The following is a 15,706-nucleotide window of genomic DNA, read 5'->3' as shown; positions in this document are numbered from 1 at the left end:
ACAGAGACTGCATGTGAGATGTGTGGCCCTCTGGGTGACACGTTCTGTTCTTAGCTGTACTCAAAGGTGAAGTCAGCAAACATCTGGCAAGCAGACAGGGAGTGAAACCAATAGTCTTGTGTAGGTAACTGCCCAGAGACTAGAATGAGCCAAAAGGAGTCAATGTGCCAGTCTTTATGAATGTGTTTGGTAATTTGGAGCACCAGATATCTGCTGTGGTATTAGGTGAGGTTAAATAACTGGCTGTATCTTTAGTGTGGCTCTTGTTGTGTCCATCAGTTTTCCAGTCCCCAGAGTCCCTGGGGTCCTGTTGCTTAAGACAACTTTTAAGTATTGTCAGGAGCATTATTTGCACAGTCCTGCTTCTGTTGTTAAAATTGAAGGGGAACAAGTATCCTTAAATCTGTATCGCATTCTCTTGTGTCTTGATGAATAGTGGTTTGATGATTTTGATGTAATGGTGAAGTTATAAAACTTGTCGAATAAAGAAATGGACTTCCTCCAGTGGAGAAAAAGCTGGGCTAATAAGGTGAGAAGCTGAACCCTTTTAGTGATCTGGGAAATCACTTCATATGATAAGCCCTAGAAAATGACAGTATTTTGGATAACAATTCACAGGCAAATTTGGTTTTGGGTGAATGGTGTCTTCCCCTGATCCGTGAAGGCATCCACCCCCTGTGGGTCTGCTCCTGTTAGATGGTGGCCCACAGTGCAGAGTATTTTCTTTTTTTTTTGACCCAAATCAAAGGACTATGTTCTAGTCCTTCAGAACTCTATAATTAAACATTGGATAAATGATTCTGCAGCCAAATCGGGCAACTGCAGATTCATTAGTTCAGCCCTTCACCTTTGTTAACTCATCTATCAATAATTTATCATGTGCCTGCATGTTCCAGGTACTGTACTAGGTGTAGGCATTACTGAGATGAATACAGTATAATCCCTGAACTGAGGAGCATAGTCTTATGGTGGATAAAAGTACTTCACTAACATGAGAGGCATTATTATTATCTAGCACAAGGGGTGTTATTACAGGTACAAGATACAGTGGGAAGGGATATAGATGGGGAAGCTGACCTTTTACTTGGAGTGGCTGGTTAAGCGTTCTCATTGAAGATGGTCTTAAAGAATTTGAGCTGGAAGGTAGTGAAGAGATGATAGTACTCTTTGTAGAAAGAAGTACAAAGGCATGTAAATATGAATATGAATGATACTATACAGGAATAATCAGGACCCACAGTCCGCTGATGTGCATTAGTACAGCCATACAGGTAGTGTTCATTTTGATTATTTGGTGCCTGTGCCTCAGCAGTAGTTAACAACGTGGAACATCACCCTAGGAATAATGACAGATTGTGTGGAACCATAGGATTGTGTGAGGAAAAGAAGGAGAGAAAATGAGGTGGGAAGAAATGAATTATGAAGGAACCTGAATACCAACTAAAGAGTGTGCTGGTCGCCAAATTTTATTCGCTCACTCACTTATTCATTCAGACATTCCCTAGAGGCAGGGATACCAGATAGAAGATCAGATAAAGAATATAATTAAGATGAATGATTACTTGGGCCAAGGCAGCACTCATTGAAATGTAAAGGAGGGCCCAGATATGAAAGATATTTTTAAGACATTAGTGTACTGGCTTTGGTGACTATCTGTGGGAAATGCAAGAATCAGAGAAGTGAAATATAATCTGAGCTTTCCAAACTGGTAATGGAGTATCTTGTATGTAATCAATAAGAGTTTGTTGAATTGAATAGAATGTTAAGAGTAATTTTCTAGTGTTTTCCTCTAAATATAAAATCGTGGTAGAATTTCATGTTATTCTAAGGCATAAGAGAGAGAGACTATGGGCTTGATGATACTCACTGCACTGGCACAGTAGGCTTATTTCACCAGTAAACTCTCTTCGAGTGGATGTTATGAATTGAGTCAGCTCATGGTGCCTACTCTATAGAGGAATAGTGGCTAACAGCTCCATCTAAGAAGAGAAGGACTGCAGATGAGTGTGAATGTCTTTGTAGACTGAGCTGTGCATTACAACATACCCTAAGTCTGGGAAAGATATTTTAGAGACACATAGTTTTTGTTAGCTACATAACAACAGAAGCATTGTTTTCTTGGTGGCACATTGTCTAAGATAATAGCAATTGTCCACAAGGAAAAAACTGTAATAAAAGGTCAGACTATAGTTAAAAAACCAAGAAAGTTTGTGGTAGGACCATGAAGTCTAAGTCTAAGGAAATGAAATCTTATAGTGTGAGAATTCATGTAGACAGACATTCGTTCCAACTTTTTGATTTATTTTATTGTTTTTGTTTTTTTGTTTTTGTTTGTTTTGTTTTTGGGTTTTTTTGGGTTTTTTTGGTGACTGAATTCAGTCTAGTCAATGGCTAGATAGGTTCTTTAGTAAGGGACACCTGTTACTTAATGAGACATTACTGAAACTGTAATGACTAGGTAGACACAGTCTTGATATTTAAGCAGCTCTGCTCGAAGGGTCTATAATTCGTTGTGATGCTACAGAGAACACTGGGCCAGCAGTCAGAAGACCAGTTCTTCCATTTTACCACCTACATGTCTGTGAACAAATCTCTGAAATTCTTTAAGCCTCAAATTTCTCATCTGTAAAATGGGAATAATAATGGCTTATCAGTGTACTCCAAAGAGCTGTTGTGAAGATCAGGGGAGATAATCCTTGTGCAAATTCTTTATGTCCTGTAAAGTCCTGGTGACTTGCCATGTTATTACTGTAGAACATGTCATACAGGTAGAATGGCTAAAGGACCTGTGGAAACAACCCTACAATGATGCTAATGAGAGCAGTGTGGCATGGGGTGATATAATGTGTTAGTGCCCTTCTTTCCCTGGCTGCATGGGCAACCTGAGACATTGCAAGATATCACCCCCTTGGACCGTTGCACTATGCTTGTGCTATGTCCCACGATATCATAGCAATAACTGACTTGTAGGCAGCTGATCAACCTGCAGTCGGAGGTGGTCTTTTGGAAGCAAGACTCCCAGTGCCTTATTGTGGATTCACAGAGCTCAAAGAATATATTTAGGAAAAAAAAATAACCATTCTTGGATCTCAATAGGTAAAAAATTCACAGCAGCAATTTTACTCTTATTGTGCTTGTGTTTATCTCCTTAAATGTGCACATATATATTTTTATAGCATGAACAAATTAATGTGCAAATTAGTTGAAACTATTAATTGAAAACAAATATATTTCTATATCTGCTTGGGTAATCTGTACACACAATCAGCATTACTTGCTTTCTTTTTCTTTTTTTCATTTATCAACCCACTTGAAGGCCAGTTTCCTATTATTTCTACATTAGGCTTATTTGTAAGAATAACTAATGTACTAGGGGAAAATGTTCCCATTCTAAGAAAACAGTCTGTTTCTCTGGAGCTCATTTGGATAAAGAAGTGTAGGGAGATTTAAGAATAAATTGCCCATTCTCATTGACAGGTGTTCCCTCGCTGACCACCCCCTTCTCTTTTCTAAGTAGCTAAAAACTGTCTTTTGTAAAAGGTTTATTTGATTATCTTTGAGAGAGATAGCACTCGAGCATGAGTGGGAGAGTGGCAGAGAGAGGGAGAGAGAGAATCCCAAGCAGGCTCCACACTGTCAGTGCAGAACCTGACATGGGACTCCATCCCAGGAACCGCGAGATCGTGACCTGGGCTGAAACCAAGAGTCGTGAGCTTAACCTAGTGGATCACCCAGGCACCTCTGACTTAATTTGTGTAAAATTCTGTATCAATTTTGTCCCTATAATGTGTGAATACAGTTGCTAATCTGTCGATTTTGTTGGCCATGAGGAAAGAGAAATTTATGTGGCTGATGATGGACACGTGTATGCACATGCACACACATACACACAAGATGCATGTATGTGTAAAGGATCGATACCCCTGAAACATTTTCGGAGAGATTTTGATATGCCCACAGTTCATTTATGCAGCTATACTGTCATGATAATTTTGGTTTAATGCAATAAATGGGAACTAGGATGTATCAACATGGAAATGCACGTTAATTTTCTTTATGCAGCGTTCAGATAATAAGACTTTAATAATATTAGAAGGATATGTCATGTTTAGGCATAAAAGGCTGAATGGCAGAGTGAGTAGATTACATTTTAAAAAGTTATTTACTGATATTTTAGAAGCCAAATTCATATTTCCATCTGAGATTTATTTTGCAAGTCAGGTCTAGAGCTATGAAGTCAAAACCCAACAATTCTGTACATAGCCATGAATCAGCATGTCATGGACATTTGTTATGTATGTTTGTGGAAATAAATGGCAGGTGTGTGGAAATAGAAATAACTTTTTCATTTTAGATTTGGGGATAAGTAGTAAAACTTTGGCTTTAGTATTATCACAATTAAAATTTTGGACATTATTGGCTAAATTTAGTTGTATTTGTACATATACAAGTATTTGAACAAAGTAACATAGATTAAAAAGAAGTGTTTTTTTTGAACACAGAGTAACTCTGCCACTGATGGAAGACACATTTCAGTACTGCCTCCCTCCATACTCTTAAGGTTTCCTGGTTGTTGCTTTTTGTTATTCCTAATTTAAAATCAAATTGTACATTGGGAAGCCAGAATGTCTCAAGAGCATTTATGAAATGTTTCATACTGCATTGTGAAAAAGTATAACTGCCCAAATCCTCAACGTTCACATTCATTAATTTTAGTGTATAAATTCAAATCTCACTCAACTTTGTTTTTGCTTTTGCTTTATTACCTTTTAAATATGAAGTAGATGATATCTCATTTTTCTCACTCATAAAGAGAGGGGAGAGTTACAAGTACCTATTAGCATGGTTAATGTGAAAATGATATTAAATACGATGATAGGTTTAAAAGTACACTGTAACTATAAAGAACTATGCACATGGTGTTATTACTTTAAAATATGACATTGACATCTTTTCATTTAGAAGCCAATGTCAACATGTCTCTGCTGATAGAGAAATCAGAAGAGTTTTCTACTTTTCATTTTTCATTTTTTGTAGAAATATTGCTTTCTCATCAACATGGAAATTAAGATTCTTAAAACAATGCTAATAAAATAAGCACATCAGCATAATTTTTAAAGAAGATTTACGAAAGTATACGTTATGTATGTAGCACCAAAGATATGATGAGAAGTAACCAGCTGGACTGATAACTCTCCGCTGTTTTAGTAACTAGCCTATTTCTATGTAGAGACCATTGAAAATACTATAGGTGTTCTTGGTGATGTTATTTAGTTCTTCAAAGGAAATATGTATTTATATCCTGCTTTATACATTTGGGCAAAAATAGTATAACACTTTCAAGATACTGATGGGAAAGTGAGTCCCAGTAAATATGTTGGATTCTCAAGATAAAGAGAAGTACAATTCTCAGTGTTCACAGCATTCTCTCTACAAAAATAGTCCAATTGGAATATGCTATTTTAGTAAGAAACTCATTAAGTAAAACTTTAAAAGCTTCTTCTTCCTTTTCTTTTTTTTAAACTTTGACATTCCAGTAAACTGTGAGGAGAATGTCCTTCCAATTGTGTTTCCTTTGCTGAAGTGTCTAGAAGTGAGAGTACATTCAAATTGTAAGCAGAAAGTCCCTTAAATTCCTTTCCAGAAGTCCATCCTGTAAGTGCCACTCCTAGAAAGACGATGGCTGTTATTGCTTTTGGCTGGAATAAGACTGCAAAAGGTTTCAAGGAGAAATGGAAACTGTAATGGGGGTTTTCTGTCACTTGTATAGTTTATGGCCGATTTGTTCCTTATTTTAGTCCATTAAAATTTTTTTCACTAAGAACTCCTGCCTCTGGAAGGAAATCTTTGACAGTGATAGTCAAGAATTCTGTGTAATGAGACCCTTGTATCCACATTCCAAAACATGTTTTCAATTTGTATAATAATGATCACAGTGAACAAATTATAGTGAACAGTAAACAGGAAACTAATTGTAATTGTGTGAAGTGCTTTTCTCCTTACAGATTCTTTCCACACCTATTATATTATTTGGTGTTCACAATATTCCTGTGCTTTAGGGAATTTTGTTCTTTTATGGGTGAAGATTTAAGACACCAGGGAGGTTGATGTGACTGTTTCCATGGTCCAGCTGTGGCTGAGCTGAGATGCAAAGCCAGTTCTGTCTCTTTTCCTATGTAACTTGACATAACCTGTATCATACACATCTTTTTTTTTTTTTTTTTTTTTTTTTTTTTTACATTTTAGGTTTCTCCTCTACCAGTCTGTCCAAGACCAACACTGAAAGCGGAAGGAAGGCGGTGAATCTGCATTCCATCCTTAGTCCTTCTCCAGATTCCCAGGATGAGCTCGCCAGTGCAGCCTGGTCAGTCTGGTTCCTTCTTAAACCATTAACCAACTTTATGTGAAAGTTGTTGCTTTATGTTGCTTCAAAGCAAGAAATTTCAGTCATGAAAGGACTTTTTTTTTTCTTTCTGACAAAGATTGGTTAATATAATGAATTTTGAATGTTGTATTCTACAGCTAATCCTCTATTACATAACCCAGTTTGCTTTCCAGGCAGTAATTTCACTTCCATTGTTATGTGAGTACTAGGCTTTAATCCTTCTGCTCCTAATGTAGCATTTGGATTGCATTTTATGACGTTATTAGTATTTATTACATATGATGTTGGCATCTACTTCACACCCATAGTCTTTCTGACCTAATACGTGTCTGTATGCTATTAAATTGTGCTGTGGGCTTGGGAAATCAGCTTGTGGATTTACACTTCTCCATCTCTTTGACACACAGGAAGGATATTTCTCCTCCCTGCCCTTCTTTGCTGCCACTCCTGTTTCCTATATACATATTTAATTATAATCTCAGCACCTGCTTCCTCTGAGTCTAGTGTAATACGTTGCTCATATAGTTGTGATCAGCAGAGCCAACACCCATTCCTACAGGAACTGGGTGTCACTTTTGGAACAAACATAATCCAAGTCTCGAGAATGATGGAGTAGGGTCAGATACTACATGTTAATCATAGACACATTTTAAAAGAACTTTCTGCTTGGATAATTGTATATTCTTAAAAAAAAACACCCTTTCCTCATATTGATGTCCTTGAGTTATCCAACTCTTGAGGTTGAAGCTAATATAATATTATTTTCAGGATTTACAAAAGGAGATCTTTTGCCAAGATTTTCATTCTGTGGTGTGCCACACCCAGATCAGCTACTGTGATATTCCACTGTCTCACCAACTTTCCCCACATCCTCAACAAGCTGCCAACTTGTATGTTGAATTTGGAACTGAACATTATTGGAGGGTATATCCATGACTGTTGATTCTAAGTGACGTAGTAAAGGTATTCCAGACTTTTTAGTTACAATCATTATTTATAATTGGCCTTGTCTTCTGGATACACAGATGAAGAGTTACCTAAGGCCTCTTACCTCTGAGTCTTTGTGCTCCAGTGGTTCTCAAACATTAGCATGCATTAGCATCACTGGGAGGGCTGAGGTGGGGCCCAACCCTTGCAAGTATTATAGGTTGCCCCAGGTGATGTTAGTATTGGCCTGGAGACTACACTTTGGGAAGCACTGGTCTAGCCTGCTGTACTTGTTCCTTCCTGCTCCACCCCCACCCCACAGACAGCCCTGTGTGTGAGCTACATTGCTTATCACAGTTCTGGTATACTGTATTATCCTTTCTATTAAGATGAACTTAAAATCATGTTTGCATTTTATATATGTATACATTATATTTTAAATGTATTATATATCATGTATGTATAAATTTAATGTGTCACAATTGTATAACTTACAAAAAGTCATTTAATTTAGAACCACGATAGTTGAATATTTTTTTCTTGTGATAGGATGTTTTGATGTCATTAAAAACCATACTAAAATCGATGGGGACAAATTGGCTAAGTACAGAAGTGGCAGAAAACTTCTTCTGTTTCTGGAAATTATTGTCTAGAATTTATATAGGGGTTTGTCTTTAATTCTCTAGACCAGAAAGTGGACTTTTTATATATTAAAAAAATTGTCCTGTCCCTTTATTATCCACCACCTCGGTCATATGCTCCCCCTATTGTCACCTCTCACTCTGACTGGGAAGAGTGATGGGTAAGATTGAATGATGAGAAAATAGAATTTATGGCAGTGACTACAACTGTATCCACATGAAACATTTGAAACAGCAACTTTACCAGGATATGTAATCTTGAAATGGGCACAAAATGCAGATGCCATCATGGCTAATGAAGGATAAACTATATAGGACAAATTTGGATCCAAATTATAATTAAATTCAATGTATGAAACTCACTCACTTTTAAATAGTGCAATTTCAGTGTTTGTGTGGTTTTTATTTAGCATCTTTCTAACACATTTAGACCTGGACCCACTTATTTTTAATGAGAAACACATAATCCCATTAACAACACTATTTTAAGTGGTTAAATTCCCAGTTTAGGCCATCCAAGGCTATTTAAAGGTAACTAGCTTGCAGTGAATACAGAAATATCTTGACAACCTTAGTTAAAGAAGAGAATCAATACAATATAATAAGAAATATTAAAAATTTTTCCAAGCCTAAAGGAAAGTAGACCACATAGCAGGAAGATAAACAGGTGGGAAATTTTATGCTTACTGTGAGCTATGGGTACCTTAGAGAATTTCTCAGGTAGGTCCATATTACATCTAATTTTGTTCTAAAAGTAATGTTTTTTTTGGAAGGTTGGTGTAAGGGTGATAATAGTCTTAGTTTTCTCACCTTATGTGGAACAGGGTGAGATTTTTGTTGCTTTTGAGATAACTGCTTAAGAGGTAAAGTACATTGGGCAAGAAAGCTATAGAAATGGTATTTATATGTAAGGAGCTGATGGCCAGAAGTAACATTTACTGAACTTTGTGTGGTAAAAGAGAGAAGTAAAACATAGAGTGCTTGTACCTAACTCCTCCTGAGGGAGAAGAAACATGATTAAAGGGGATTTGAGGTTAAATAGAAGTCTTACTGTACACCCAGCATAGGTGTTTGTTTCAAAGAAAGTGGATATGAATCCTTGCTTCAAGGTGCATATGGAGAAGGAGGGAATAGTATGTGTAGGTCAACTTTTTTCTGCTCAAGATGATAACAACTTGTAACATTTTTTTTTTTAAATTCAGAGCTTCTATGTGTAAAGGTACTGTAATGCATAAAATGGGCAAATACATTGGACTCTCTTCCAAAAAACATAAAGTAAAATAATACCAAATACTTTGATTAATTCCATATATACCTGATACAGCTTATGACTGGTAATATTTGACAATTGAAATCAGCATACCCTTCCCCCCCGCCAAGAATATTGGTTTTATAATATGAAAATATCCTTTGAGACTGCTGTTTGAATGAGGAAGTTCTTGCCAGCCGTCGTAATTGTTCAGTTAGGAGAAGGGAAAAAGTGGGTGATAAATAAGACAACTATTGACTGAAGCTCATTAAAATTTCCTTGTGTACTTTTCTTATAAATGCTCTGCTCTGTTGAGAGCAGCACTATCGAGAGGCCTCGGTCAGTTCTGTTTGGGAAATTTTTATGAATGAAATCTGAATTGAGGAAAGTCATAGCAAGTGGGCCAGGTGGGTTGGAGTCTTTTCTATTTGTTACAAATGCAAACTATGATCAGAGACCTGAAATGCACTTTGCGTATATAAAGGAAAATGTTCTGGCCACAGACATGAAAAAATTCTCCTGCTGTCATTAGCCTGTATCTTTTGGTGCCATATATATTCTGCTGGTGAGAAATAACCTAATCTTTTGACTTAGAAAAAGTGTTTTTCTTACATCTCATTAAAAAAAAAAAAGCGCTATCTAAAAAGAGACTTAAATTGGCCTGAGGCAATCACCATCCATTTGTTTTGCTTTTGTTCTGCAAAGGGCTCTAAGGAGTTATTGTGCACCAGAAAAATAGCCTCACTCTCGTTATTCTAGAAATTCTTTAATAGTCAGTGTTTTGGACAAAGTATTTATGTTTGTCTTGAAAATTGGTTCTGGGATAGTATGCATTCTTGTTTTCCCCGTAAAACTTCTCCATCCATGTTCAATTATAGTTGATATCAAGTACTAAATATTACTGTCTTGATCATGTATTCAGTCAAACAATAAGTGCTGATTTTTGAATATAGAATTCGCTAGTTTTTATTTTAATCCTGGTGCCTCAATAATGTTCTAAGTTAGAGCAGTGTGTATTGCTTTTGGGCACTGAGGAGCCTGCAAGGAGGGCAGACTGGATAAGATTGGCAGCTAGCTGCTGCACTTGGGATAGTCAATCATTCACATTTCATTAAGCATCCATTTTGTGCCAAGTGGTGTGTTCTTCAGTAGGGACACAAAGAGTACTAAATTATGGTTTCTACCCTTATAGACAGCATCCTTTAGTGGAGAGACAGAAGAATGAGTAGTTTGGGTCCGTTCAGTGTGTTAAAGTATTTTAATAAATGTAGGATCAGAAATTAATTTCTTCTGTATAGCAGTATGGATGCCATTTATAGTAATTTATTTTTTATCAGGATTGCCAAATCTCAGAAGGAAAGACTTTAGGTCTCATCCAATCTAGAGTTTCCCAACCATGTCAGGTAATAAAAGTCACATGGGGCTCTTGTTATAAATATGGATTCTCAGACTCCTCCCCTAAAGAGAATTATGTAGTCAGCTTGCGGGGAGGGTACCAGATAACAGATTTCATAGTGCTCTTCACTGTGACTTGGCAAAATACAGAAATGTTTTTTTTTTTTAAGTTTATTTATTTAATTTGAGAGGGAGAGTGAGCAGGGGAAGGGCAGAGAGAGAGAGGGGAGAAAGAATTCCAAGTAGGTTCTGCACTGTAAGCACAGAGCTCAACATGGGGCTTGAACTCACAAACTGAGAGTTCATGACCTGAGCCGAAACCAAGAGTCAGACACTTGACCTATTGGGCCACCCAGACGCCCCCCAGGAATGTTTTTTAATCTGTCTAACAAGCACTAGTAATTCTCATTTTGAGACTCTAGAAAAACAAAAAATACATCATTAAATCCTATCTCAATAGAGGTATTTCTCTTGTGAGCTAACATATAACTCAGTTATTTTGCTTTCCGCCAAATGAAAAGCTAGTGCTATTGAAAATTAGAGGAGGTAATCATTTGTGGAGAAATTCTGAAGGCTTCTATGCATTCTCTGCTATCTAGGCCATCCTGTTTTTATGTGGAGGAGAAGCAAAGATATTCTTATAGAGAGAGTGCATTTCCCCCCCACCCCTCATATTTCTACCTATTTTAAACCAGATCATATTTTCAGGATGATCTCAAGAATACAGAAGACATGATGTGAGCCTGGACATTTTTAAGAGTAAATAAGATAGGCTGAATCAACCCTAGAATGATTCTACCTTTTACTTTTGATGGATCTATTTTGTATAATGCAGTTTTGATGAAAATGTACCCAAAGAAGTTTTGAAACAAAGAACACAACATACATGATGCCTCTTTATATTGGGCAATGCTGTGGCCTGATGGGCATCTAGGTGAGTCTGGATAGTAGAGATACTCTAGCTGTATTGCAGCATCCTATAACCTTAGTTTTCAAAGTGCATTGCATAAAGGTAGGTAATTTCTCTTTTCTTCACCATTGTGAAGACACTTATAATGCATATGCAATGAGAGGGCCAGGATTGTCTAAACAGAAATTAAAGGTTTTGTGGAAAGATCTTATATTCTATTCCTTTTCTGGTTGGCATATCTTAGGCAAAAATTAGCTGAGTTTTCCCTGCCTGCCTCTGTTTTGCTAAAGAGCCGAATTCTCTTATAGAAATGTGGTGGATTTAACTAATGATCAAAAAGTTCTTTGAAATATAAATTGTTATGGAAATGCTAAGTAGTATAAACAATTTGAGGGCAAGCATTAATAAAAGCTTCACTGCAAGCATTTTTAAAGAGGACTAATAAAAGTTTCACGGTTCAATTAATACAGCACAACATTGAGTTTTCTAGAAGCATATGGGGCCCAGAAGGCCTGCCCCTGTTTTTAAAATTTACGAACTCTTTAATGATTCACCACTTTTACTCTAGTGTATCACCCACTGTGGTGCCATTTAGTCATTAAGTAGGAAACTAAAACCAGGACAAAGCTACAAACAAATATCAAAATGTCCAAGTGGGTATTTTTTTCTTCAGTTTGTTCACAATATGTTACCATAAAAAATGAATGGTAAATGAAATAGAGTCAAAGGACAAATCAAGTAGGTTAAGGCTTCCCCTGATAAGTCTGGTAAGCTTTTTAATGAAATACAGGTGAAATCTCATTACAATAAACTCTGTGTAACTAAAATATTTTCAGGCCCCCAGCTAATTATTTATTTCAAAGTTGTGATCAAGATAAATATTCTAAGATAATCAAATCAGTCTCTTCAAGTTTTGTAGCATAATTTGATTAGAGTACAGTATTGATAGGAGATAATGAACGTTAAATTTGTTAAATATTATTTTGGATTTTCTTTTACTACTTTAACTTCACAGTTATGTGACTCATTCTTTTGCTATTGCTAAGTCTAAACTTCTCAATCTGATATTCAAGTTTGAAACAAACCAGATAGAAGATTTTATTTATTCTTCAGTTCCTGAGGGACAGTGCTTGAAACGTGGGCACAAATCTTTTACCAAAATATTCAGTTTAAATTTATTTTGCACATGTATTTCTTCTCAACTTTACTTTTCACAATTACTTTTGATAGGTAATTCAGTTTATATATTTATTGTGTTCATTACTATAACACTACCAAAAAACTCCTCATAATGTAGTTCAAACAGAAAAGAAGGCTGTTTCTTCCTCACATAAAGACTAAAAAGACTTTCCTGAGTGGTAGGCTCTTCTTTTGTAGTGGCTGTGGAGGCCCCAGATGGTTGCTGTCTTGTGACTTTTCTTTCTTCTCCTTGTGGATTCCAAGGTTAGTATACATCTCTCCGTCAAGCTGATGGAAGGAAAATGGAAGAGGTGGGTTTATGTGGGACGTTTCCATAGGCACACCCACATTTCTTTGGATATAATTTAGTTACATGATCATACCTAACTGCAAAGGAGGCTGAGAAAAGCAGGCTAGCAGTGGTCCAGGAAGAGTAGGAAACAAGTTCGGTGAATAGCTGGTCAGTCTCTTCCACATTTATTGTGAACATTTATAGCTGGGAGTAAAAATATGGTAGTGCTTATAAGAGGTAGGAGTATTTCATAATGTACTCTTGATTATACCAATTATTAAAGAGTTAAATAAGGTTCTTTCAAAGAGGTAGAAACATATTGAAATCAGGGCAAATCATTTTCTAAGAGATTCTTCAGTAAGCCTTTCATTAGGAATCATGTGAAATAGTGAAGCAGTGTAGCTATTAGTAAATTCAAGTTCTGGTTAGTGGAAGCTTCCCAGAAAGTGGGAATAATATGTATAATATAGAATATTATGTGTCCTTAATTAGTATACAAAAGGCATATCAGTGGCAGCTGAAGGCTGTCTGCCATAAATAAATAAATAAATAAATAAATAAAGTCATGTCAGCTTATCTGAAATTATAGTTACATCTACTGAGGAAGAAGTAATTTAATACTCACAATTATTATGTTTGCTGTCTATTGCATATTGGCATCACATTAAAAATTTTTTTTAACATTTACTTATATTTTGAGAGATGGAGACAGAGCTTGAGCAGAGGAGAGACAGAGAAAGAGAGGGAGACCCAGAATCCAAAGCAGGCTCCAGGCTCTGAGCTGTCAGCACTGAGTCTGACGTGTGGCTCGAACTCACAACCTGCGAGATCATGACCTGAGCCTACGTCAGACACTTAACTGACTGAGCCACCAGGTGTCCTGCATAACATTTTTAAACACCTTCAGGATTTCACATATTATGTTGAAAATCTAGGTCAAATAGACAGTGGTTGATAAACACTTGTTTTACAGTGAATGCAATTATAAAACAATGCTAGGCTTCATTTTATTGAAGATCCAGTGGCAAATTTTAGTACCTTGGCAAAACAAATGGGCAGCCTTTTGTTTATAACTGTATGTGGACCTTTGCAGATTTTTTTTCTATATTCGTTAGGGTTTGCTGTTAATAATATCAAAGTTGTGGGTGTGTACATGTTTGTGTGCATGTGCGTGAGTGTGATTGTTTTGCAATATTGTAATAAGTGTCAGGAAATACAGAGGTATGTAGAACCATCTAAACTCCACTAAAAAATACTCAAATGCTTTAGTTTCTATGCTTTTATATATATTTAATTTTTATGTGTTATCTTTTGAGAATGTTAATGTATAACAGTCTTCTCCACTTATAATTTATTACTTCTAATTTGTTATAGGATTAGAAAGCAAAGAATTGTGTCAAATAAAATGTTAGTGAGCTAAGAATAAGTTCTGAAGAAATTAAAAAATTCTTTGTTATGAGCAAAATATATATGTTTGTTTTTTCTTACATACTATAATTACATTTTAACTGTTCCCATCCCCCTTATTTTCTTGTTTTCTTTCCGCCTTTGGTATATAGTTTTTTTACAAATTCTAAGTTTCTAAAAGGTGAGCCATTAGTATGGCTTTGATTTTGTTATGTTCATCCTTGCAAATTATGATCAATACCTTTTATCCACACATGTCTCATGTGTTGATTTTAAGTTGCTTCAGAGTTACTTAAATACCCCAAAGGAGAGACTCATGACATACTATGGGTGAGTATTTCCTTAAACTCTTAAATCAATTTACTGGGAATAGAAGAATTCTGAGATAGTCTGTGAAATTGTTTTGAGTCTTTTTTCATGCTAACTTTCTGACATTTGATTGTGTAAGACTCTTTGCTCTTATGATGGATGGGTTGCTCCGTAGTTAGCACTGCATAATTAACCTTTCCTTCCAGGCTCTTAACTTCTAAGAAGACTTTATATTGGTTTCATAGTTCCACTGGCAACTGGCCTAACTGGGGAATTTCCTTTGAAGTTGGAATTTGGCCTAATAATTTTTCCCACTTTGGAATTCTGTGAGTCCTAAGAGAGGGCAGATAATCATAGGGGCACATATGCAGGCATTCATCTTGTAACCTTCACCTCAGAGGAGATTGTTCTTCAGAAAGAAACACTGAGCGCTTTTGGATTTTCTGAGAATGTAAGCGAGTTTAACAAAAGCTGGTGGTGACACCTGGATCTGTTGTTCCTGAAAAGGTTACTTGATTACCTCACCTATGTTTTCTGGTTTTGAGATTTTGAGTGCTTTTTGCAGAGCTAAGACTGCTGTACAAATGGGCAAAGACAGAACTGTATCTTGAACTCCTCTTTTGGAATCTATCTGGTTGGAAAAAATATAGAAAGTCATTGTAGTTATTGTTTGGTTTGTCACTGGGATCCCCAAATATCTGCCCAGTGTGTTCATGGATGGGGACTTATGGGGAATGTTACTGTCATTCAGCGAATATTGTCTTTTGTAGTAAATTATTAACCCAGTGATTATGAAGTAATTCTTCCTGAAAACCTGTCTTCTCTGCTTATATGTTTTATTAAAATAAATATTATAATTAGGGATATTTTGAAAACTACTTTAAGAAAATAAAAGCACACAGCTACGAAAATTGTTTTTAGGTGGTCTTTATGTTATTTTTGAACGTATCTGTATCTTTGTGCCTATAATATGGTGCTTCATTTTTAATGGAGAATTTAATATATCTTATTT

General features: G+C 36.1%; 1 protein-coding gene across 1 annotated transcript in view; it reads left to right on the top strand.

The window, feature by feature from the left end:
- Positions 1-15,706, top strand: part of LOC128314990 (uncharacterized) — a 309,163-nt gene that overhangs the window by 64,100 nt on the left and 229,357 nt on the right. The window contains exon 4 of the mRNA XM_053220285.1: positions 6,247-6,364. Coding sequence (XP_053076260.1) covers positions 6,247-6,283 — 37 coding nt within the window. The 3' untranslated portion in view covers positions 6,284-6,364. The remainder of the gene's footprint in view (positions 1-6,246; positions 6,365-15,706) is intronic.

Source organism: Acinonyx jubatus, chromosome A2 (assembly GCF_027475565.1).
Source record: "Acinonyx jubatus isolate Ajub_Pintada_27869175 chromosome A2, VMU_Ajub_asm_v1.0, whole genome shotgun sequence".
Lineage (NCBI taxonomy): Eukaryota > Metazoa > Chordata > Mammalia > Carnivora > Felidae > Acinonyx > Acinonyx jubatus.
The sequence above is the reverse complement of the archived record's forward strand: the minus strand, read 5'-3'. Positions and strand labels throughout refer to the sequence as shown.